The 24,693-nt window shown below is 34.2% G+C and overlaps 1 protein-coding gene across 1 annotated transcript in view; it reads right to left on the minus strand.

Moving 5' to 3' along the window:
- The window catches only part of LOC149547559 (uncharacterized), a 213,696-nt gene that overhangs the window by 168,556 nt on the left and 20,447 nt on the right, over window positions 1–24,693 (minus strand). The window contains exons 3-5 of the mRNA XM_089791709.1: window positions 13,827–13,901; window positions 13,524–13,688; window positions 12,892–13,055 (exon numbers count right to left, since the gene is read on the minus strand). Coding sequence (XP_089647835.1) covers window positions 12,892–13,055; window positions 13,524–13,688; window positions 13,827–13,901 — 404 coding nt within the window. The remainder of the gene's footprint in view (window positions 1–12,891; window positions 13,056–13,523; window positions 13,689–13,826; window positions 13,902–24,693) is intronic.

A 24,693-nucleotide genomic window follows, 5' to 3' on the forward strand; every position in this document is an offset into this window, starting at 1 on the left:
TTCATTCTAAACTCAAATAAGTTCTGATCCTGAAGTCAGATTGATATCTCAAGTTGCAGAACTGTACAGTTGTAAAGGTTGTATTTGATGTTAGATCCAATGGAGGAGATCATCAATGCAAGTTTTCAAAGCTTAATTGATGATTCATGGTTTATATGTAAAATATCGCAATTAATTGCTTTTGTTAAAAAAGTTATGTTCAGGTGTTAGAACTATTGGTGAGGGTCCTATGAATTGTTGATGGGGATAAAAACCCCATGGTGTATCTATATAAGGCTACGGATAGGATCAAAGAGGCCATTTAGTACTTGTATAGGTCAAATGAGACCAAATATAGACCCATATGGAACATGATCGATCATAGGTGGAATTAACAACTCCACCAACATATTCATGTTGTTGCCTACTACTTGAACCCAAATATTATGTCTCCCACACTTTCAAAGTAGATTCAGAGGTTCAAGTTGGCATGGACATGTATTCGCATATTGGTTGTTGATTATACCATTTATTACGCTCATTAAGTTTATTGGAATCTTCACCACATTATAAATGGTTATTTTTATCCTTGCAAATCTGTAGTGGGAAGAGTATGGTGCTACAACACCTAATCTTCACAAGCTTTTCAACAGAATATTATTGTGGCCTTGTAGTGTTTTTGATTGCAAGAGAAACTAAAGGTACTTTTGAGAACATATACACAAAGAAGCACAATAAGTTGACTCAAAAGCACTTGAATGAGTTGGTTTATGTGCGGTACAACCTTCGGTTGCATGAAAAGAAGGTGCAAGAGCAAGCTTCATGTGAGATTGATCCATATTTGGCAGATTGGATCGCTCCTCTTGATGGTGATGATGTAGATCCTTTATTGACTGATGACCAGCTTAGTGAGCTTGAGATGGAGACAGATGATTGGAATGCAGAAGTAGCAGCGTGTGAGGATGAACATGAGCTTGGTCATTCATCAAAGACCTTTGTTGAGGCACATGTTGTAGATGCTACAAATACTTCAGCACCACCCAAGTACCAAATTGTTGTTTTTGTTGCCCTGCATTTTGTCAACAAAGTGCTGGTAACTGTACAAAACTTTTTCAAACTAATTTCACATCTCTCTAAGTTAAATTCGATATTGAATTGCTTAATGTTGATCGATTTATCAACTCCAATTTGTATATCAAATTCTTTTACTGAAGGCTTTTGTCATTTTTTTCGTTTTTCTATCTGTCGAACCTATGCTTGATTTTTGAGGCCTTCATCGTCCTTTTCTTTGTTTTTGAGTGTGCATTTGTTGATTTTTAGTCCTTTGGTCTTGCTCAAGTCATGGCTTTTGGTTTCCCCTTCAATTTGATCTAACCTAGAGCCTAATCGGAGTTATCAGTCAAGAGATATGGTCGTTTTAGTGCCCAAAAAGTGGACCTTTTTTATGCAACAGCACGAATTAAACATATCATATTATATTTCTAATTTGACATTCATTTTTTGAAAAATAATGTTTTTAAGTTACTTTATCATTTAAATTTTCACTTAAAATAACTATAGTGCACTTTATGTTATATTTTTAAATTGAGTTTACTTTTTTATTTTTCACTTAAGTGACTATATTGACTACATAGTACAATTTAATTTTTAGCATTTAAATCAAATGCTCTAGTAAATATTACTTTTTCAATGATATTTACATGTTATATTATTAATATGATGTGTAAAAATTATTTATGTCCCATTTAAGTAATATTTTAATGAATTTAAATTGACATGTGCTTTTTAAATCACTTAAAGTCATCAAAAGTGAACCTTTTATATGTCATTACATGTAAAATTTATCAAAATTGGACCTTTTACATGCCATTGCATATAAAATTCAACCTAGAAGCATAAATCCATCAGAAGTGGACCTTTTTCATGTCTTTGCATGTAAAAATCATCAAAAGTGAACCTTTTTTATGACATTCCATATAAACTCACTTGAGATGTGCAATGACATCAAAAAGGTGAGTTTTATAACTTAAATATGCTATTGCACCCAAAATGTGAGTTTTCACATAAAACATGCATTCTCCTCCAAAAGGTGAGTTTTCAAGCTAAAGGCATGTTTTAAAATATGCAATGACCATGAAAAGGTGCATTTTGCACTATGAAGAGTTTTTAAAACATGCTTGCATTCCTAAAAGGTGTGCTTTGCACTATGGAGAGATTTCAAAATATGCATTGGTCACCAAAAGGTGCGTTTTGCACTAAAGTTCATGTTCATGCTCTTCAGAAACACGTTTTTGTAGAAAACACATGCAAAGAGCCTTCAAGAACCTATTTTTGAAGATTGTGGTTGATTTCCTTCATGGTTTTTCATGAAATCTTCTCCCATAGGGTCATTTTTGCCTATCAATGGGATTTCAAACAATGAACACGTAATTTTCTTGCTAAAAAACATGATTTTCAACTCCTTCCAAGGGCACATTTTTTAGAAGATCTTCAAAAATCATCATACGTTTTGACCCAAAGAGGAATCGATTTGGTTTGTTTTGGTGTTCACATTGCATTGTGACTCACGTTTTGGTCTTTAACAGCCAAAACGTTTTTGTTGCTCACCTTGAAGAATCACATTTTTTTACTAAAACGTCCCATGTGCATGCCAAAGTCAAAACCGTTGGTTTCTTGGGCTTTTCTAAGGCACGTTTTTGGCATTGGCCTTTGAAAACGCCTCTTTTGCTGCCTTTTATGGATTCTCCTTACAAAATTTGAAAGGGTTCAAGTTTTTTTTTAAAGAAATTTTCAAATTTGGAGCTTCTACCTCCATCATTTTTGGCACTTAATCCTCATGTAAGTGGACATATCCTTTCTTATTTTTTAATTTGTACTTATCTTGCTGATTTTATGCACATTTTTGCTTAATGATTGCCACTTGTTGAAATTGATGCCATGGAAAGAGCATTTTTCCTTTAAAACTGATGAAATTGTTCATTTTCATGTTTTTGGTGTTTCCTCAAACTCCAAATTCGAAATTGCATATTGAAGTGCTCTACTTGTTGACATATTCGAGTTATTTTCCCAAGGTAAATTTTTCTTTTGAAGTTTTTGTGTTTTGTGTGATCGCTTTCCGGCTTTCTCCACTTTGTATAAGTTAAAAGTACTTTCCTAAGAACTTGTTCTTGTTTCATTTCATGTGAAAGCGTCATCACATTCCATTTCCATCTTCCATATCACAACACTTCACATCTCATTTGTCAAATGCAATTACACGTTTCCCATCTTATTCACCATCCGCACGTGCACGTAATCCCATTTTCCACTTTCATTTTTGCTCATCTCACTTTCTGTATCCACTCTCACAGCAGAATTGCATGAAAAAACTTTACATGTAATCGCATCTCCAAAAACCAATTTTGACTTAACGTAACTTTTTGAAAAGTCAAAAAAATGTCATTTTCATCTTCCATGTATTTTGACTTCACCTTTTCACCAAAGATGACTATAAAGTTCATTTTCCCTCTTTCATTTTCCAGTTTCATCTCTCCATATGCACTCACACCTCCATGAGCAAATACATGTTTCTCCACTTTTTGTGTCTTTCCATGCTTCGCATCTCATTCGTTATCCACACTTACATGTAAGCTCATCCTCCATCCGCATTTGCATCTCATTTCATTTTTCATCCCTTATTACATGTTGCACTTACATGTAATCCATTGTCCATGTAATAACATCCTGAAAACCTAGGTGCCCGAAAAAATTGAGAGAACGGAAGACCTGAAAAAATTGAAAGGGTACCCAAAAGAGAGCTCGAAAAACTCAGAAAGAATGTGTTGTCAGTTTTCAAATCCACTGGCTCGAAATTGAGGCACCTAGAGAAATCTGATGACAACCTAGTTGAGCTCTTGAAAAACCCACCAAGAATCTATGATTGAAAAAAGTATTCGAGCCCAAAAATTAGTGTTTCTGAATAAAATACCCTAACTAATCGACAATGTGGGATTTAGGCAAAAAAATGCAAAATCTAGGCCAAAAAATTGGCGATTTGCACAGATCTGAGGTCGCGGTAGGAGTTGGACGAAAATGGTGTTGTCCAAATGTCTTTTCCAGCTCCAAAAAAAAAACACTCAATACACTAGTCATGAGCTACTTCACATGCAAGTTTTAGATACGTGATTTGCAGAGAAAATCGCGAGCTTTCCCAAGGATTTTTGCAGCAATTTGCAGGGAAATCGACCAAAGTATTTCCAAACTTCCAAATGATATTAGACACGAGAAAACATCAAAACTTGTTTTTCAGTTACATGGAAATTGCAGGCTACCAAAGACTAAGTCGCCATTTTTGCAAATATTCATCTCTGAAACCCTAGCCGAAACTAGGTATTAGGAAGTAGGTAAAACAAGGACAAATTTAATTTCGAAAATAAAGATCCGAAAATTTCAATAAGAAATTATTATTTTCGAAAAAAATCAACCATGCTCTAATACCAAATTTCGAAGTAATTGGTAAAATACTTGCTTGATATTAACAGATACCGAGAGGTCGATATATACAAAAGAATGAAACAATGTCTCCTTAGGAAATGATCGTACAAAATAGAAACTTTCTATTCTAGTTGGAAGAAAACAAACAGTTATCTACAACCTAACTATATATTAGAAATATTATAATATTTACATTAAATTACAAATAGATAACCATTCACTTATAATAGACACTAGCTAATATTGTAATAGATTTTATATATATATATATATGTTAAAGTACATGATTTTGTGTTTTTCTTATATATATTTATATATGAGTTATCTTACTTATATAATTCTGATATTATTTCATATACTGAATATGATTATTCATATCTCAGCAGTTTATATATATATATATATATATATATATATATTATGACTATCAAACTACTTATTGAGCTTGAAATGTGTTGGCGTAAATAAGTATTTACTATTTACAGTTTACCTAAATTTACTTAGGTTAATGCATTATTTAATTATTTATTAATTAGTTAGCTAGGAGTATGCATACTCTTGTGAGTTGTCATGTTGACAACATAGGAGTTAGCACTCTAATTATGCACATGGTGTCTACAACATAGGAGTTAGCACTTTATTTGAGCACGTGGTGTCTACAAAATCTCTACACGTGAGACACCTTGCCATACTTATCCTCTCATTGATGCACGTATATTCATGCACAATGGAGGACATGTCCTTAGTTGTCATGCTTATCTCCTAGTTCTTTTTAGAACCATTCTAGATGCATCTTAGAGGCCTTTACATACAAGCACTCCTAGTGTGTATGTACATGTTTTGAGATATTGATTCTCATATTGATCATACTCTTTTGGTCTACTGTTGTGCTTGTGCTTGAGTTCTTTGATCTTGGGTGATTTTGCCCTCAGGCAAATTCTTACATGGTATCAGAGTTATACCAAATTCTTACAAAATGCTTATATAAAAGCAACGACAAGTAACAGTTTTTAAAAGATTAATAACATAATCCATGTAAGGTCATGAGTCATGACCCGAGTCATGTTTTTAATGGGACATGTTCTCTACCATATAAATCAGGATCATTGCTGAGATTGATATCAATACAAGGCAATATACTTTCTCCAGCAGTGATCCACTTTAATGTACAGTCTGTCTAATAGTTAATATCTCTACAGCAGCGATCTCCAGTAAACTCCTCTAGTAATTAGAGATATACAGAGATCTGTTTCTCAGTTACATTATAATCAGATTTATATAAAGGCTTGCTAAATCAGAATCGATAACTCAAATCTGTTTACATATAGAGATCTGATTTATATCAGAAATCAGACTTAATAAATAGAGAAGAAAAATATAAATATAAATACTCTATCAGAGATCCTAGTTCCTTTCATGGTATCAGAACCACACTGATAGAGAAATTCAGTCAGTCTTGTATCAGATTTAAATCGATTAAAATATCTTCAATCTAAAATGATGGTGAATCACATAAGATTGGAAGATAGACTTGAAGGAGTCTCCAACTTTGCATCATGGAAAATACAAGTAATGATTATTCTACAAGAAATGCAAATATAAGGATACATAGAGGAAGATAAATCTATGCCAAAAAATGATCCAGACAAAACAACCTGGAAAAGACATAACAATAAAGCTATGAAGATCATTATAGATTTTTTCAAAGATCACATCTTCCCATCTATATCAAGCCTTAATACTGCATAAGAGATGTTTTCCACTATTAAGAATACTTTCAAAATTAACAACACTAATAGATTATTAACATTGAAGCAAGATCTACTATACATCAAAATGATCAATGGAGAATCGATTACATCGTGTTTTCTAAGAATCTCAGAGTTAAGAGATCAACTTGCAACAATTGGAAGTCAAGTAAATGACAAAGAACTTTGCATTATAGCACTAAAAGGTCTACCTTTATCTTGGGAAACTTTTATTCAAGGTCTAAGCTCTCGACCTGAACTTCCTAAATTTGAACAACTTAAAATCAAATGTACTGAAGAAGAGTCTAGATTAATTTCAAGAGGAATCAGTTTAAATCAAGAGGGAGATATTCAAGCTCTCCAAGTCAATATCAACAATAAAGGAAAGAAAGCTAAATTCAAACGAAAAAGAAAGGAATTCAACAAAACATAAAAGAAAAGAGATTGGTCAAAAGTACAATGCTTCAAATGTGACAAAATTTGGTCATACTCATAACTTCTGTCCGAAATGGAAGAAAATTCAAGCAACACTAGCAGAAATCAAAGATGAAAAAGATGAAAATTTTGCATTCTACTTAGCAGTCTCAAGTGAAATAAACTCCAACAAAAATACATGGATAATAGGCAGAGGAGCATCTCGTCATATCACAAGCTTTAGAGATAAATTCGAAAGCTTTCAAGAATACTCTTTTGAAGAAGTGAATATTGGGGATAATTCTACACACCCGGTAAAAGGTATTGGATCATGTTCAATTCAACTAAATTCAAGTATCACTCTTCAACTAAAGAATGTTTTGTTTGTACCTAGTATAAAACGAAATTTGGTCTCCATCTCTAGCCTTGCACACCAAGGGTATCGAATCACTTTCCAAGAAAACAAAGTACAATCTTGGCCAAAGAACTCCAACATTAAGCATGCTATATCCATCGGATTAAGAGATGGAAGTCTGTTCAAAATTTGCAACCATCAAAATCTAGCTTTAAATCATTAAATCTCAAACACTAATGAAATTTGGCATAGAAGACTAGGTCATCTTCATTTTCATGCTTTATCATCCATAGAAAAAATAGTAACAGGATTACCAAGTTTAAATCCTGATCATTCTGGTATTTGCAAAGGATGTGCTCTAGGTAAAAACACAAAAGGGTCCTTTCCAAAAAGTGAACACAATCCAAATTTATACTTGAACTCATTCGTACTAACTTATGTGGTCCAATGTATGTACCTTCCCTAAGCAGATGTCTCTACTATGTAATTTTTATAGATGACTATTCTAGGAAAACTTGGATTTACTTCCTTAAACTTAAATAATCAACCGAAGTGCTATCCAAATTCAAAGACTTTAAAGCACTAGTTGAAAATCAATCGAAATAGAAATCGAAACCCTAAGATTAGATGATGGGGGTGAATACATTTCAGAAACATTTAAAGAATTTGGCATCTCTATTGGGATTAAGAGTGAGTTTTTTGTACTATATAATCCTCAACGGAATGGAGTCGCAGAAAGAAAAAACAAATCTATTATTGAATCAGCTAGAGCTATGATGCATGATCAAAACCTTCACACCTCATTCTATCCTTGAGCCTCTAATACTACAGTTTATATCCAAAATATGTGTCTTTACTCAATATTGGAAAATACAACTCCTAAAGAAGTATTTACTGGCAATAAACCAGATTTAAGCCACCTAAGAATATTTGGGTACCCTACATATATTCACATCCCTAAAGAAAAAAGAATTAAATTAGAACCATCATGAAAGAAAGGCATATTTATCGGATCCAATGAATCATCCAAAGGTTACAAAATTTACGTCCTTGGACAAAGGACTATTGAAATCTATAGAGATGTAGAATTTGAAGAAGACATTGCTTTTAACCTCTCCAAGAAAATTGTTCAATCATACTCAGAACCTACTACTAAAGTAGATGAGAATCCTCTAGCGGAGAATGAGAGAGAGATCGATACTGGAAGTCTTGCACCTCCTAGTACAAATTCAAAGAATATTGAAAATCCTAATAACAAAAAGGAACCACTTTGGGCAAGAAAAATGTTAGAAGAAAATCATATAGAACCTGATGAAGTAGTCAGAGAAAACAAGAGAACGAACAACCATTCATGCTATGTGGCACTACTCTCTGAACTCATCAAAACAGAGCCTACAAATGTAAAAGAAGCATTATCATGCCAACATTGGAAAGAAGCAATGATTGAAGAATATCAATCCATACTAAAGAACGATGTGTGGGATGTTGTACCCAGACCCAAAGATAAATCAGTTGTCACTTCTAAATGGCTATTCAAAATCAAGCATGCACCATATGGTAGCATTGAAAAAATACAAAGCCTCATTTGTATCTCACAGATTCTCACAAAAGGAAGGAATAGACTGTGAAGAAACTTTTGCTCCAATCACTCGTTACACTTCTGTCAGAACCATCATAGCTATTGCAACATCCAAAGGGTGGAAGATACACCAAATGGATGTTAAAACTGCATTCCTAAACGGTGAAATTGAAGAAGTATACATGGAACAAACTAAAGGATTTATCACCCATGAAAAAAAAATCATGTATGTAAACTGAAGAAAACATTGTATGGTCTTAAACAAGCTCCTAGGACATGGTACGAAAGGATAGACAGCTACCTCTCAAAATTAGGATATTCCGAAAATAATGTTTATCCTATTATATATTTCAAAATAGTTGAAGGTGATGATTATTCTTGTAGTATATGTTGATGATTTACTAATAACAGGTGAAGAAAATCTTATAGCAAAATGCAAATAGGAAATGATAGCAGAATTCAACATGAAAGATCTAGGGCTTCTTCATTATTTCTTAGGTCTAGAAGTTTGGCAAAAGAAGAACTAAATCTTTCTAAACCAAGGAAAATACACTGTTGACATTCTAACTAAGTTCAGGATGATGGATAGCAAACCCTTAACTACTCCTATGGAAGCAAATCTACATAAATTGAAGAACGACAAATTTGAATCAGAACCCACTGATTCCACTCAATACTAGCAAATTATCGGATCATTGATGTACCTGGTGAACACTCGTCCTAATATCTGTTATGCAACCAATGCCTTAATTCATGTGCAAGCCAAAGAAGATCCATCTCATGGCAGCCAAGCACATTTTACGATACTTACGCAGTACAATTGGTATGGGCCTCAAATATGACCAAGTTGAGATTAATCTTCATGGATATTTAGATTCGGATTGGGCGGGCAGCTCTACTGATCGCAAGAGCACCACAGAATGTTGTTTTAGTCTCGGTTCAGCAATGATCTCTTGGTTCAGCAGAAAACAATCATCAATTACCTTAAGCTCAACTGAAGCAAAATACATAGCCTCTTCCATGGGAGCCAGAGAAGCAGTATGGTTGAGAAAATTGCTAGTTGGATTGTTCGGGAAACCCTTGAAGCCTACAATCATCTACTGTGATAATCAAAGCTGCATCAAGCTATTAGTGAATCCAGTTGTTCACAATCAATATAAGCATATTGAAATACCTTATCATTATATTAGAGATATGGTAGATCGAGATGTTCTCAAGCTAGAATACATAAGTACAAATGAAGAGACAGTAGATGTACTTACTAAACCTCTTGCCAAGCCCAAATTGGAATATTTTAAAGGCAAACTTGGTATGATTAAATTATAATTGTGAACAGTGAAATCAAGTTCCAATTTTGTTTTATTTATGTATATTCATTATTTATTAAAATTTCGCTATCTTATAGTTGCATCAAATATGCAATGAAAGGTGATGATCTTTCATTGACATATATAAACAGAAGATAACCATTGTAAGATGACGACCTTACTAGTGGTAGACCTGTTATCTTGACAAGATTGTGTTGTTATTCCAGATAACCGGAAGTCTTGATAACAAACGTATTATGATCGAACTTCATGAAGCTGTTGTCCCAGAGTGCCAATGATCATAATACTTGTCATGATAGAGTTTATGACATTGTGATTTTGATTATCTAATGAACTACTTCAGATCATTGCATCTGAGTAGTGTAAATAAGATAACCTATTCTCCCTATCAATTTCATTGAAGATGATAGTTGTGTTCATGTCAAGAGAATTGGAAAAAATTTACCTCACTTCTCCCTCACTAAGAGGGAGTGTTAAAGTGTAGCTTCAATAGAAGTGAAGTACACTAAGTATATGGTTTAGTGTATATATGTATATATATGTATATATATATATATATATATATATATATATATATAAAGTTATCTTACTTATGTAATTCTGATATTATTTTGTATACTTAATATGATTATTCATATCTCAACAGTTTATATATATATATATACAAAAAAATATAACTATCAAACTACTTATCGGGCTTGAAATGCTTATATAAAAGCAAAGTAACAAGAATCGGAATCGGATCAAAATCGGCAAGGCCGAATCAAATCGTGAATCGGCCATGAATCGGAATCAAATCGGCCATGAATCGGAAAATTTTAAAAACCCTTGAAATTTAGTGAGTAACTTATTTCATAAACCCTTTATCGCTGATTCGATTCACCGATTCACAAAAAATCGTTTGGCTTGAATCGAATCGCTGAATCGCGTGAATCGCATGAATCGCCGTGATTCTTGGAACTATGTATAAAAGCAACAGCAACAGTTTGTTAAGATTAATAACATGACCCACATAGGGTCATGACCCTACGTGGCCATTGGCCACATAGAGTCATGTCCCTACAGCGACATGTTCTCTACCATATAAACCAGGATCCTTGCTGAAATTGATATCAATACAAGGCAATATACTTTCTCCAGCAGCGATCCACTTTAATGTACAGTCTAATAGTTATTCTCTCTACAGCAGCGATCTTCAGTAAACTCCTCTAGCTTAGTTACATTATAATCAGATTTATATAAAGGCTTGCTAAATCAGAATGCATAACTCAAGTCTGTTTACATATAGAGATCTGATTTATATCAGAAATCAGACTTATTCAATAGAGAAGAAAAATATAAATATAAATACTCTATCAGAGATCCTAGTTCCTTTACAATACACACACACACACATATGAAAATTCTCTACAATTCATTTTCACAAAACATGCTATTTTAAAATAGGATGTCCCCAATATACCCCTAGCAGATGGGAGAAGTCACTTGACGTCTAAATGTCCCCATGTACATTGTTAAAAACAGGAAACATCCCAGGAATGAAATAAAACTAAAACTTCCTATGGATTTCTCCTGAGTTACCAGATTCTCTCCTAGACCTAGGAAATCCTGGTTCAATTCTCTCAAAAGTCTGGTCCTTGTCAGATTCTGTGAAAAGTCTGCCACAAAGACCGAATTTCATTGGGAATTCTCTCATAGGAACCCTGATAGAATTCAGACGATTTTTGGCCGACTTTGATTTTCAGCATAGGATCCCAGACAGAATAAACTAGACTCAGAGAAACAACATTTTGTTTACTTTTTCAAAAAGTTTTTAATGCCAAATTAGACCCAGAATTAGACTCAAGCACATGATTAGACTCGCACCATATTTAATTTGAAGTAAATGCTGCTTGAGAAGAATCAAGATGTATAAAAGTGTCACACATCTGTTATGGAATGTATATGATACACCACAATTTGTGCATATAGGCTAACATGTATATAAATTATAAAACCATGGAATGAGCAAAATCTAAAAAGATATTACTGTGGTTAAATCTGGATCCAGAGCCTACTTTCTTGGCTTCATCCAGTCTGATCCAAAACTTCTTTCTTTAAATAATCCAGTATGATAATTAATGTGTGAAGCTTACAATATGGCAACAATCACAACCTTGGCCTTAAATTGTGCTTCTAATTTGCAACAGTAGAATGTTGATAATTTGCTTGATAGTTTTTTATGGTATTTGATTGAGATAATGTTGACATTATAGTTTTTGAACGAAAACATTGATATGGTGGGGTATTTCGCTGTGTTGCTTTAATATTAGCATAGTGGTCTATCAACATATTTGCTGCTGCATATATGTACATATATGTATTTACTTATATATTTATAAAACCAGAGATTCTTGTACAGATGAACTCAAAACGAATCCAAACCCAACCCCAAGAAAATTTGACCAAATTTTGAACCCAAATCTGTACCAAAATCCAAACAGACAACTTAGGATTTCTCCCTTAGATCTCCACATCCCACTGAGGACAGCCCAGAGGGCAGGAGATGTGTCCCGGTGAAACACAGAATAATTTGTAAATTGAATTAACTCTGAACAGTAGCTATATTTTCGAAGGAAAAAAATCAAGCTTTGAAAGTTTTTTCATAGTCTTTTTAGATCAATATTTCTGATTGGTGAAACAAATTGCCAATTGACAATTTGTTGTTACTTAGTAATCGTTCCCACATCTTTTGATTTTGAAGTTTGAACCTTTCCCATGTTTTAGTTTATCAGAATTGTAGTAACATCACTATAATTTTGAACCCTAGCCACTTTCTAGTTTATGAGAATTTTGGACATTCGTTGGTGCTTCACAATATTCTATCTTCAGATGTTTAAACTTTAGTCTATCTGGAAATTTGGAGTGTAAATTCATTTGGAAACAAGTGATGGAAGCAAGCCTGAAACATAAATGACAGACCTGTAGATACAAAGAATGGTACAATAAAAGGCAACATTTAGCCCTCGCCCTCACCTGCCTGAGCTCAACCACATTTGCGATGCCCCTCCTCCATTATAACGATACCGATAAATATAATTCCCCTCTTGCTGCTTCATTTCCTCAGTAGTAAGTCCTTCAATTCTCGCAGATGTTAAAGAATCATAATCGATTTCTTTATTCCCAGGGTCCATTCGAACCTGTAAGAGAAATTGTATTAACCCAAACCTTTTGACTGCCCGTGTATCGACAATTAAGGCTCTAACAGTTTTATAAAGAACCCATAATGTTAAGAAATGTTTACATTAAAATTGAAAGTGTAGTTACATTGAAGATATTCATGTCCAAATTCAGTCCTTATCTTGCATCCTGGCATCAATATAAAGACTCGATGCATTATAACATACTAACCACCACTTTTCTGCAGCTTCATTAAAATACTAAAAGGCGAAGTAAAAGAAAAATATCAAAGCATACTATCCTCCATTTTTCTGCAGTTTCAATAAATAGTAAAAGACGAAGTAATAGAATACTATTTAATTCTATAGCTATTGTTATCCTTAGAACTCTCAACCAAAAAAAATTCAATCCTTTGATAGTTTCAAGCTCCCAGATGGCCAATATTTAATCTGGAACTAGAAAAAATTAAATGGAGAAAGAACATATACCTTATCAAAGTTTAGAATGAAGATTGCATTTGGCACTGGCCCATTGATCTCTGCAGCAGAAGAATCTTCTTCGACACCAAACAGGTAGGTGTAAAGTCTTTGAAAAATTGGCTCTATAGTTGTTGCTTCAACTTCTAGTAATGGTACTTCTTTTCCATACTCATGCTAAAGAAAAAACAAGCAAGAAAACACCTTTGGAATTCCATAGCCAACTGCAACACTAGACTACAATGCATTGCCTACTCAGAAGGTTAAAAAGCTTATACTAATTTCCTTGTCACAAAAGTATGGTCAGTCAATTACCTGCCTTGCAGAACCTGCATGTACCATTGCATTCCTCACCGCTTGCTCCAAAGCTATCAGCTCTGGTTGCCCAACCTGCAACCAATACAAACAGGTGCACATGCCACAAATACTCAAAACAACTTTCCAAGAATTATGAGAGCGCATAATTCCCTTGAAGCAGCTCTAACACACTACAGACATGTGAAAAATGTTATCTTTTCATTGTAACAAAGTTAAATGTTAGATAAAATAGCTAAATTATTCACAATGCATTGATTCTCTCTTTAATGTTTGATGAAGTCACTTACTTGTGTGATTCTCATTCTATACAACTGCTGTCATAAATTTCAGCAGTTAAATCGTCACAAATCTCAGCATAGTTTTTAACAAAGGGCAAACTCAGTCATATCAAAATTTTCTCGAGCATTAAGGGTCCATTTGGTTCGTGGAAGATGACAGGAATTGGCTTTTTCAAAATCCAGATTTGAAAATTTGTGAGTTTGTTTCAAAATTTGTAAAATGGAATTAGCATACGCGACTTCCAATTTTGCCTCAAAACCAGGTTTTCCAACTTCCTACTAGCAAGCAGGAATTGAAAATCAAAACCTGGTTTTGTTTTTTAAGGAGTGTAAAAACAATAGATTTGACTACTTTTTGAAATTTGACTTCAACTCCAAGCTTACGCACTTCACACGCATCTTCCGAGTGAAATAAACAGTTTCAATAAAATCCCAAAAATCGGAATGAAGATTTGCAAAACCTTGATTTGGCTAAACCAAGGTTTGTAGAAATCCGGGTTTTTTTAATTCCACGAACCAAACGGACCCTAAGATTCATAAAGATGAACTAGGAATGGAATATGTATTCTAATGGACCCTCAGGTGGTTGAACAAAACTGGAAGGGAGCATATATGACTTTTACACACAATTTGAAACGAATTTCATCTACTTGACGATTTTTTATGAGCAAAAGATTAAATTACTATGGCTATTAGTCCATCACCAAACAAGGGATTCATCTCCAAGCTTGCTCTGTAGAATCAACAGCTGAAACTGTACCCACTGGAACCCATCACATTCTATACTTTGGACTCGTCTTACCTAGTGCTAGAGATAGAATCTGTGCTTTTCATCCAGTTTGAAAATAAAATATTGCATGTGCTTTACATTTCTGCATTCAGCAATCATTCATGCACTTCAATCAATGGTTGAATTCTTCGAATCCAAAAACCACGCATCCAAGTACCCTATCCATTTTACTTTGACTTGTCCAAATTGACTCCCTTTACAACAGATGAAAGCAACTCTCATCACATAGCTTTAGACTTGTCCATCTTCTTATATAATGATAATTTATTGAGATTGGCAGACACATTCCTCCCAAAACAAATCTTGTTGACCTTCCTTCGTAACAAGGTGAGGCATCCAATCTTTGTGAAGTTCAAGCAAGCATTGGAGCAATAGAACAGGAGTTTTTAGCCACTCAGCTGACGTTAGGGAATTTATGCAATCAACATTTTGGTCAAGGAGGACACAGATCCTCTCCTAACGAAGCAGAGGTACAAGGAAGAGGATCTTCAAAAAACAAGTTATGAAGAGAATATTGGCCTGAATGATAATTTATTGGGATTGGCAGACACATCCCTCCCAAAACAAATCTTGTTACACCTTCCTTCGTAACAAGGTGAGGCATCCAATCTTTGTGAAGTTCAAGCAAGCACTGGAGCAATAGATCGAGTCTTTAGGCACTTAGCTGATGTTAGGGAATTTATGCACTCAACATTTTGGTCAAGGACACTGATCCTCTCCTAATAAAGCCGGGGTACAAGGAAAAGGATCTTCAAAAAACTAGTTAAGAAGAGCATATTGGCCTGAATATTTCTTATTCAGAACAGATCTCCTTGATTGATATATTCTTATTCTATTCAAAGCCTTTCCTTGCTCCAATTTGGACCATCTTTACTAGATCTCCAACTGATCTAGATACTTGATCTCTCTTGATGTTCTTTGATGCTTTCTTACTGCTGTAGATTCTTCGATCTCTTTTGACGTCCTTTGATTACTTCTATCTCTCTTGATGTTCTTTGATATTTTCTTACTACTGTAGATGATTTGGTCTCTTAAGGTTCTTCCATGCTTTCTTACTGCTGCAGATAGTTCAATCTTTCTTGATGTTCTTTGACGCCTTCTTACTGATGTGCATACTTTGATCTATCTTGCTGTTCTTCGATTGTCATGTACCCTTTTCTAGGTCAGTAAATTTTGTTGTGCCACTAGCCTGTTTTGCCTTGGTCTTGTGGGCTAACCGAGTTTTCTCAAGGATTAGATTGAGTTTTGGCCTAAGCAGTAATAGTTGCCGGCCAATCGAGGCTGTTTCAATGGGATTTCCAAACACACGCAATTTTTAGGAATCAGCAGGCTCAGCATTCTTGACATATCAGTGTTGGACTCGGAGCATCTCGTTGAGATCTTTCCAACGAGCTATCACACATGCTCATCCAAGTCCATCTGATCAAGGATTTTAATGCCTGAAGAGTTGAATGGTTTATTTATAAGGTGACTTTAAAACATAAGTTCATATTATTAATGTCACTTTATTATTTTCTGAACACTTTATTTTCTTAAGTGGGAAATGGGATATATAGAGAAAGGAATGTGAAGAGTCACCAGGTTCGGCATAAAAGAAGAAAGAGGGCTCATTTGTAGCATACTTGGTTTATGATTTTGGATTTCCTTTTTCTCTTAGAGAGTTTTGAACCACTGCAGCTTTTAGTCAGTTTCAGGATAGAAACCCTCAAGCTCAGATGCAGTGGATGGAAACCCATTGTCTTATTGGAGATATCACATGGGTATCACACTTGCACTTAAATCTTTCTTTTCTTATTACCAATCTCACTGCATTTCTGTGTTTAAGATTGATTATTGCATTGTTTTGCTAAGGGATTGTAAAGCAATATTATTTTCAGAATACAAATATTTTCAGCTGCATAGTAATATTTGATAAATGAATTGGAAACGTTCGCATGCAAATCTGTTGTTAAATTTTTGTATTGCGTTCTTGAGAAAAAAATAGGAAAAATACCTGGTTAGGGTATTTCATTGATACCTTCCAGCTGCTGTAGATACTTTGATCTGTGTTGATGTTCTTGGATGCCTTCTTCTCTTCTCCCATTCTAGAGTATTTTACCATGCAAACTCTGGCTTTACCTATGTAAAGGCTTTTGTAATGGGTGGTTTTGTTTGCCACAATTGTGCCCTATTTCTTGCAATGCAAAGGTTTCGCATGATTTTGTCTTGGAAATCATGATGGCAGGATTTCTAATTATTTTCCACAAAAAATCATGGTAGCGGGTTCTCTGATGTTTTTCCACAAAAAAATCATAGTGATGGGTTTTCTAACTTCTTTTCCAAAAAATTGTGTTGATGGGTTTTCTGACTTTTTTCCACAAACATTCATGGGGATGGATTTTCTAATTTTTGTTCCTAAAAATTATATTTGAATTCTAATAATTTTTCTCACTAAAGAATTGTGTTGAGTTTTAATAATTTTGTCCTCAAAAATTATAATGGGTTTCCATAATTTTTTCCTTAAAAATCTTAAGAGTTGAAATTTATTGCGAGTTCTGTGTGATTTTTTGCTTCAAAAGTTATTTTGTATAAGAGTTTTATCCTATGTTCCACGGAGTTTCCGGGACGGGGACGTTTTAGGGGACAGGAATGTGTTTTTGGTACGAGTACGGGTCGAAGCCAATATTTAGGGGACGGGACCTTAGGGCACAGCAACTAAAAACATAGGGGATTTTTTTATATATAGAGACAAAATTCAAATATGCACATCATAACATTGATAAATCATTCACCATAGACATCTTAGAAGATCAATACATAGAATATTATCAAATGGCAAATACTAAGTACTTCCATTATAACAATATCACATACATATATAGCAAAATTCAAAATGCCTAAAGGGTCCAAGTATCATGCTGAAATCAGAATGAAATAAAGAGAAGTCCAACTAAAATAGTTCATAAATACTAAACGCAATCTTTCCAAACTATTGCTACTGCTCTTATGTTTTTTCTTCCTCTTAGCAAGTATGTCAAATGTAAAAATGATTAGAAGAGTTAGTATTTTAATGGACCAAATATGGGTTGCATATTTTTATTATGTCTTTAAGACAACTAGGGGTCGCGCAAACAGTAAAACTTAGAAAAAAATGATTTTTTGGGGGTGTTTTGCCTTTATTAGATAATCTGGAAAAAAGGGGACGGCTAGCAGTTCGGGGACAGATAGGGGACGGCAAAACTATCCCCAATACTGCTGGCCGTCCCCAAGTTTCCTACCCAAAAAAATTGGCCGTTTCGGGGACGTTTCCGAATTTGCCAAAAAGGGGACAACTTAGGGGACGGCCAAAATCCGTCCCCATTTCGAACCAAAACCATAGGGGACGTGTCCCCGTGGAACACAAGTTTTATCATTTTCCCTAAAACTGAAGTTTTATCCCTGTGGAACACAGGTTTTATCATTTTCCCTAAAACCGAAGTCTTATATGCTAATCTCTGTCTCAGATTTTTTACCAGCTACTCACAAATGTTTTAGTGGAAGAGTTTTATAATTTTCCCTAAAACAAAGTTTTATATGCTAATTTGTGTCTCAAATTTTGTACCAGCTACTCACAAATGTTTTAGTTTTTGGGTTTTGATCGATTTTTCTCCTCAAAAATCATGTTTAGCTTTTTCATTTTACCCTCAAAAATCATTTTTGGAATTTATGAATAGTGCTACTAGTCTCAAGGTTTATTATTTTTCCAAAAAAAATCATTGGAGGGTTTTCGTGATTTTACCCGCAAAAATACTTGGTTTCTTGCAATTTGTTTTGGGTACCACATTATTGAGTAACATGGATCGTTTTGTGCAAATGTAAAAATATTGCTATTGTTATTGACATATTCAAAATGCAGATTTGTGAAGAGACATCTCTATGGTGTAATCATCACTTAATAATATTATATTACCATATATAACAATATATATAATATACATAATATATACTATAATATAATATATATATATATTATTTAACATGGATTAGTATATATAGGAAATGATGATTTACCAATAACAATAATGTATATCAGATCGAATCAATCCGACTGAAGCTACAACTTTAACACTCCCTCTTAGCTAGGGAGGACTTGTAGAGCAAAAATTATGCTCTCAAGTATATGAAGAGATATTGTCTTAATATGATATTCAATTCACTATGAGGCTAAATTTCTCACCTTTCATAACACACAATTGAAACAATTTCCGTAACTTTAATATAAGCTTAAACACCACCTTAAGTGTGGTCTATAATAGTAACTATGTCGTGGTGTCCAGCAAGATCCGGCCCAAGGAACCATAACAAGTTGGTTATCATGGTGTCCGGCAAAACCCAGCCCAAAGAACCATGATGAGTTGGTTATCATGGTGTCTGGCAAAATCTGGCTCAAAGAACCATGATAAGTTGGTTATCATAGTCTTCGGCAAAATCCGACCCAAAAAACCATGATAACACTTGTTCCTAGACATCCAACACATTTAGGTGCTACAAGTTAATGTAGTGTATCTAAGAGATAGATCAAACTATTGATAAGGTCGTCACCTTACAATAGTGACCTTACACACATGAAAGATCGACATCTTTCATTACATATCATATACGAAATAGTAACCACCATGAACCAAGTTAGAGGGTGGAGGGTGGTACACACGCTTTCACCTCAATTCTCTCTCATACAAAAGAATGCATTACAAGGAATTTCACTTAGAACTTCTCCTCATAAAGAAGATATCATTTACTAAGGATTGCACCTCATAATTCTCTTTCTGAACAATGATCACGAGAAGTCAAGTCTAGTAGTTACTCCCTTAGAGGCTCTCTTCCCCCAAGGATTCGTGTCAAGCTCACTCTAAATCTCATATCAATCTTCTGATTGTCTAGTGATAAGTCAATACTTCCTCATGATGCACTCAAGAGTAGGCCCATCAAAATCATGCAGTCACACACATGTATCTCTAGACTCCCTCTGAGTATCAATCTTCTAAGCTCCTGCGTTGCCTTCGAAGAAGTGTCATACTCCCTCTTAATATAGAAGGATACTCATAATATCAAAGATATTTGCTTCAAGAGCCTTACTTTATCCAACCTGATCACAACTTATTTGAAGCTACAGTCATAAGCTACCTAATGTGTTATTCTTCTTTTCTTGCAAGATCAACTTTAGAGGCAAAGGAAAAAATAACTCATGTAACACATATGAAATTGCAAATGATAGAAAGACTATAATGAATAGATAAATGTAATACTTAAGAATAGTAATTACTTATCTATACACAATCATTAATACAAGTTGTCCAAGAGATGATTCAAATTTGAAACTCTGACGATGTCCCTTCTCTTACATCTCCCTAAAGATGGTTTGAGTAGGAATGACACATTGGTAATTATTTCCCCAACAATGTAAAATTCCCACTTATTCCATTGTTTTTAGAATTCATTCTAAAGTTGGCTAGAGTAGACAAACACTGCTCAATTTTCTATCCTCCTCATTCCATCTTTGAATTGTTGCATTGTTTCATAGGACTATATTTAGATTTAATCACTTCTAAAAGCTTTAATATCTGTTCCATGTTTTCTTTAAGAAAAAAATTTCCTAAAGCCGTGTAGAGGAATTAGTCAATTCCAAGATGTAATCAGAATTCGGTAGTCATAGGTAAGATCTTATTGATGTATATCCGCTAGCTTGCCCATCATATAATATTATTAATTTTCAACTTAATATTGTGCCCCATGAATTGATAGTTTGTACATGAATGTGTGCTACATTAAAAGATGAATTCCCTGGGAAAATATATTATATATAACGACACTCATCTTTATGGGCTTGAGGTCTCTTAGGTGTATAACAATTATAAAAGCAAAAATACCACCCAATTCAGAATGACATTTCTTATAGTATATATATATATATATATAGACACACACACACACACATATATATATATATCTGAAAAACTAATTTCTTGATATGTTGTAATATTCATCAGTCATCCCATGGCTTGCTCCTCTTGATGAATTCTCTTTGTTGAATGATATGCATTCTCTTTACCGAATGCTTTTGATCAATGACCTCCAGTAAAGATTTTAATCAGTCGCAATTCGTACCAATGTTTTCTTGCTTAATACTAATTTCATCTGTATCTATAGGATGCCAACAATCTTCATAAGAATACTAATAATGTTTACTTTCTCCTGACTAAGATTCAAGATCAGAAATCGAATCTCACCACACTAGGAACAAAGTGCACTATTATACAGGAAACCAAACCATGTGAAAGGAAATTTCCATCAAAATTTCCCTTGACTATTTCTTCTTTTAGATTGAGTCTATCTTCCCAGTCAATCTCCATGCAATGAAGATCTTATCGAGACAATATAGAGCTGTTCTGTGAAAGGACACAATATAGGTGGTGAAATTTATGTGGATTTTGAACACAAACTATTGTTGTAGGTTCATGCTAGCATAGCATGAGACTCAAGCTCTCAATCCGATTATCCACTATTGGGGACTTGATGTTTCTTTTGCCGCGAACTTTAGCACAATACTTATGAAAAAAAGATTATCTTATCTTGTGGGCCCATAACCATGATCTATACTCCCATTTCTCTAATAATGAGTGTCAAATGATGTATCATAGAACACAATGCTTGGGACTTTGGAGTTGGCAATTAGAAGAAAAAAAATTCCTGCACAGCTCGCTTATTCTAAAGGGATTGTTGGCCTACAAACCAAGTTCATTTCTTTCTTTCGATACTCCCTCTCTTTCAAGGTTGCCTCTAATGAAATGTTAGGCTCCCTTTGAATCTCAATCAATCTCACTTTTCCTGCAAGAATACTCTCAGGATAAAAGATCAAGGCAAATTACTCTTATAATAAAAACCACTTTTAATTATTATTCTCACTATTGTTGTATTTTAATTATAAGAAAAATAGAAGTTCTATTGCACTATTCAATATAGTTATTAATATATTTATCATAATTTATTTCCATAAACATATTCTATATACACAAATATATTATAATCACATATAAATCCATCTTTATTTAAAATTTAACATATTAATATAAAAGTAAGGAGGTTAAATAATATATAAAAGAATCTTAAAAAATATTGCACATATTCATTTTACCTTAATGGGCTCGACACCCGAAACCCTTAATCAGTCCGTGTATGTCAGAACTCCTTGCTTGCTAATAGGATAAACTTTCCTTTGACCTCATTTCTATCTCCATGTTGTCTTTGCAGGCCTTAACTACACTCCACAGTGGTTGTATTTACTCCACACTCATTCTTGTGGATCTCGATATTCAATCTAGTAAAGTCTAAGAAAGAAACAACATCAAGGAATAAAGGTCAAAAAATGACTACTCCATCACCACATATGACGTGAAGTACAAGCCTGGAAACAATGAGATTGAAAGAGGATCAAGCGTATAGGAAATATACAGAAATGGAAAAGGTACATATCAAATAAGCTACAACTTTTTAATGGCTCATCCCATATTTATTAGCAAGTCTTTGTAGCAGGCGGCCTTAAAAGTATCTTTGCCAAATCCACCCACTAACAAGCACAGACCAAAAACATGTTAAACAAGGTCGACCCTTTTTGGCCCACCCAACAACCAAGGGGGAACATATGAAATGGGCGAATAGTTATATTTTCCTTAACCAGATGAGGTTACCCTTCAATTCTCCAAAGAGCACAGGAACTATTACTGCGATTTGAATTCTACAAAGAATTTAGCGCAATCAACATTTGTTGGGCTTGGAATCAAACTCCGAAATTCTTTAATATAACTATAAAAATTCGCTAAATTTCTCATCCAATTCCAATATTGGTTGCCCCTAAGTAGATCTCAGAATCGACTACTCCTACAATCGATCATAAAATTTACTACTTCAATTGATCTCAAAATTGTGTGTTCCATGTATTGATTTACAGTGAGAAAGAAAACATGGACCCCATGCAATCTTTGCCATCACCACATCCAAGTGGGACTTGTTTCAGAGTTCTTTCGCCAAAATTTGAGACATTGTCCTCCTAAGATTCTATGTTCTCTCATGGTAATCCATACGTGGGAAGGTCACAGTGATCCCTTTGCCTGTTGACCTCCTTCGTTGTTGATGCCATTAATGTGATAAAATTTTGTCAAGCATGTGGGCAGACTTCACACCATACAATACAATGCACTTTGGAATAATTATTGAAAATGTTAATAACTTCTATGATTTTCTCCTTTTCTACATTTGCAACCTAGAGCTCCGATACCATATTAAGTAACATGGATCGTTTTCTGCAAATGTACTAATATTGCCATTGCTATTGATATATTCCAAATGCAGATTTGGATCTCATATAAATATGAGAAGAGACATGTCTCTATGGTGTAATCATCACTTAATAATATTATATTAACATAAATAATAATATGTATAACAATATATATATATATATATATATATATATATATATATATAATATAACAATATATATATATATATATATATATATATATTATATACTATATAATATATACAATAATATAGATTATTTAACATGGATACGTATATATAAGAATTGATAATTTACAAATAACAATAATGTATATCGGATCGAATCAATCCGACTAAAGCTACAACTTTAACACGACTATGTTAGAAATTTGTTCAACGCTCCCCTCCGGATTCATGACAAGGGCTTAACCGCCTCCTGTGTACTATAAGTTGAGAGGTTGTATCGCACATTGAAAGATCGGTCTTTAGGTGCAACAACAACCCCACTCTAATAAGCAGTATCAGAGCTTGGTCACAAGTTCAAATCCTTAGACCCTCAGGTAACACTGAGGGGGAGATTGTGAGAAATTTGTTCACCGCTCCCCTCGGGATTCATGACAAGGGCTTAACCGCCTCATGTGTATTATAAGTTGAGTGGTTGTATCGAGCATTGAAAGATCGGTCTTTTGGTGCAATGGCAACCCCAGTCTAACAACCTAAAGTTGCTCGGGCAAACATCTGAAAACATATCTGGATATTTTGTCGAATTTTCCACAAAATTGTGGCTTCAAGGGTTTTTTGGTTTCAGCAACTGGTCTTGAGGGATAGCTTTGTTACCCAACAACAAGTTGGATAGATTTTGATTATCTTGGTCATCTACAAAAGTTTTGCAAAATCGAGGATTTCATTAGCAAGCTCACTTTGCAAAGCATTCTAATGGGATAGGGGCAGCCTTCTCTATGCATCTATGACCAGAAGGGGTGCACCCTTCAATGCATTTGTGACCAAAAGACCTGCAGATTGTCTTATATAGGGTGACTACAATGATGACCATTAAGGGAGTGAATTAATTAAACATAATGTTTCCTAAATGGTCATCTTATTCATCTTAATAGTTCGCAATTGTTTCTTCTAGAAACAGGGTCTTCGAAAATCTATATAAGGAGCTTCTGTCTCCTCTGTTTAATACAACTTTGATTTACCATAACAAACTCGAGATGGATAACTCTGATAGCAACTCTGGGGCATAAACATGAAGCTTCATAATCCTCTTCAGGGGCAAAGCAAAGAAGACTTCTCAATTTCAAAATGTACATGAGAAGCTTGGACTCTTGTTGTGCAAATAAGGTTCCTACTTTGACAAGCACAGTTTTCTGCAGATCAAATGCTACAACTCAAGATGAACAGCTTTGATAGCAAGTCCTAGACATAAACATAAAGCTTATTAATTATCTTCTAGAGCAATGGCAAAAGTTCTTAATTTCATACTACTCAACAAAGG

Source organism: Cupressus sempervirens, chromosome 7, assembly GCF_028749045.1.
Source record: "Cupressus sempervirens isolate cs-2001-9-10 chromosome 7, ASM2874904v1, whole genome shotgun sequence".
NCBI classification, from domain to species: Eukaryota; Viridiplantae; Streptophyta; class Pinopsida; order Cupressales; family Cupressaceae; genus Cupressus; species Cupressus sempervirens.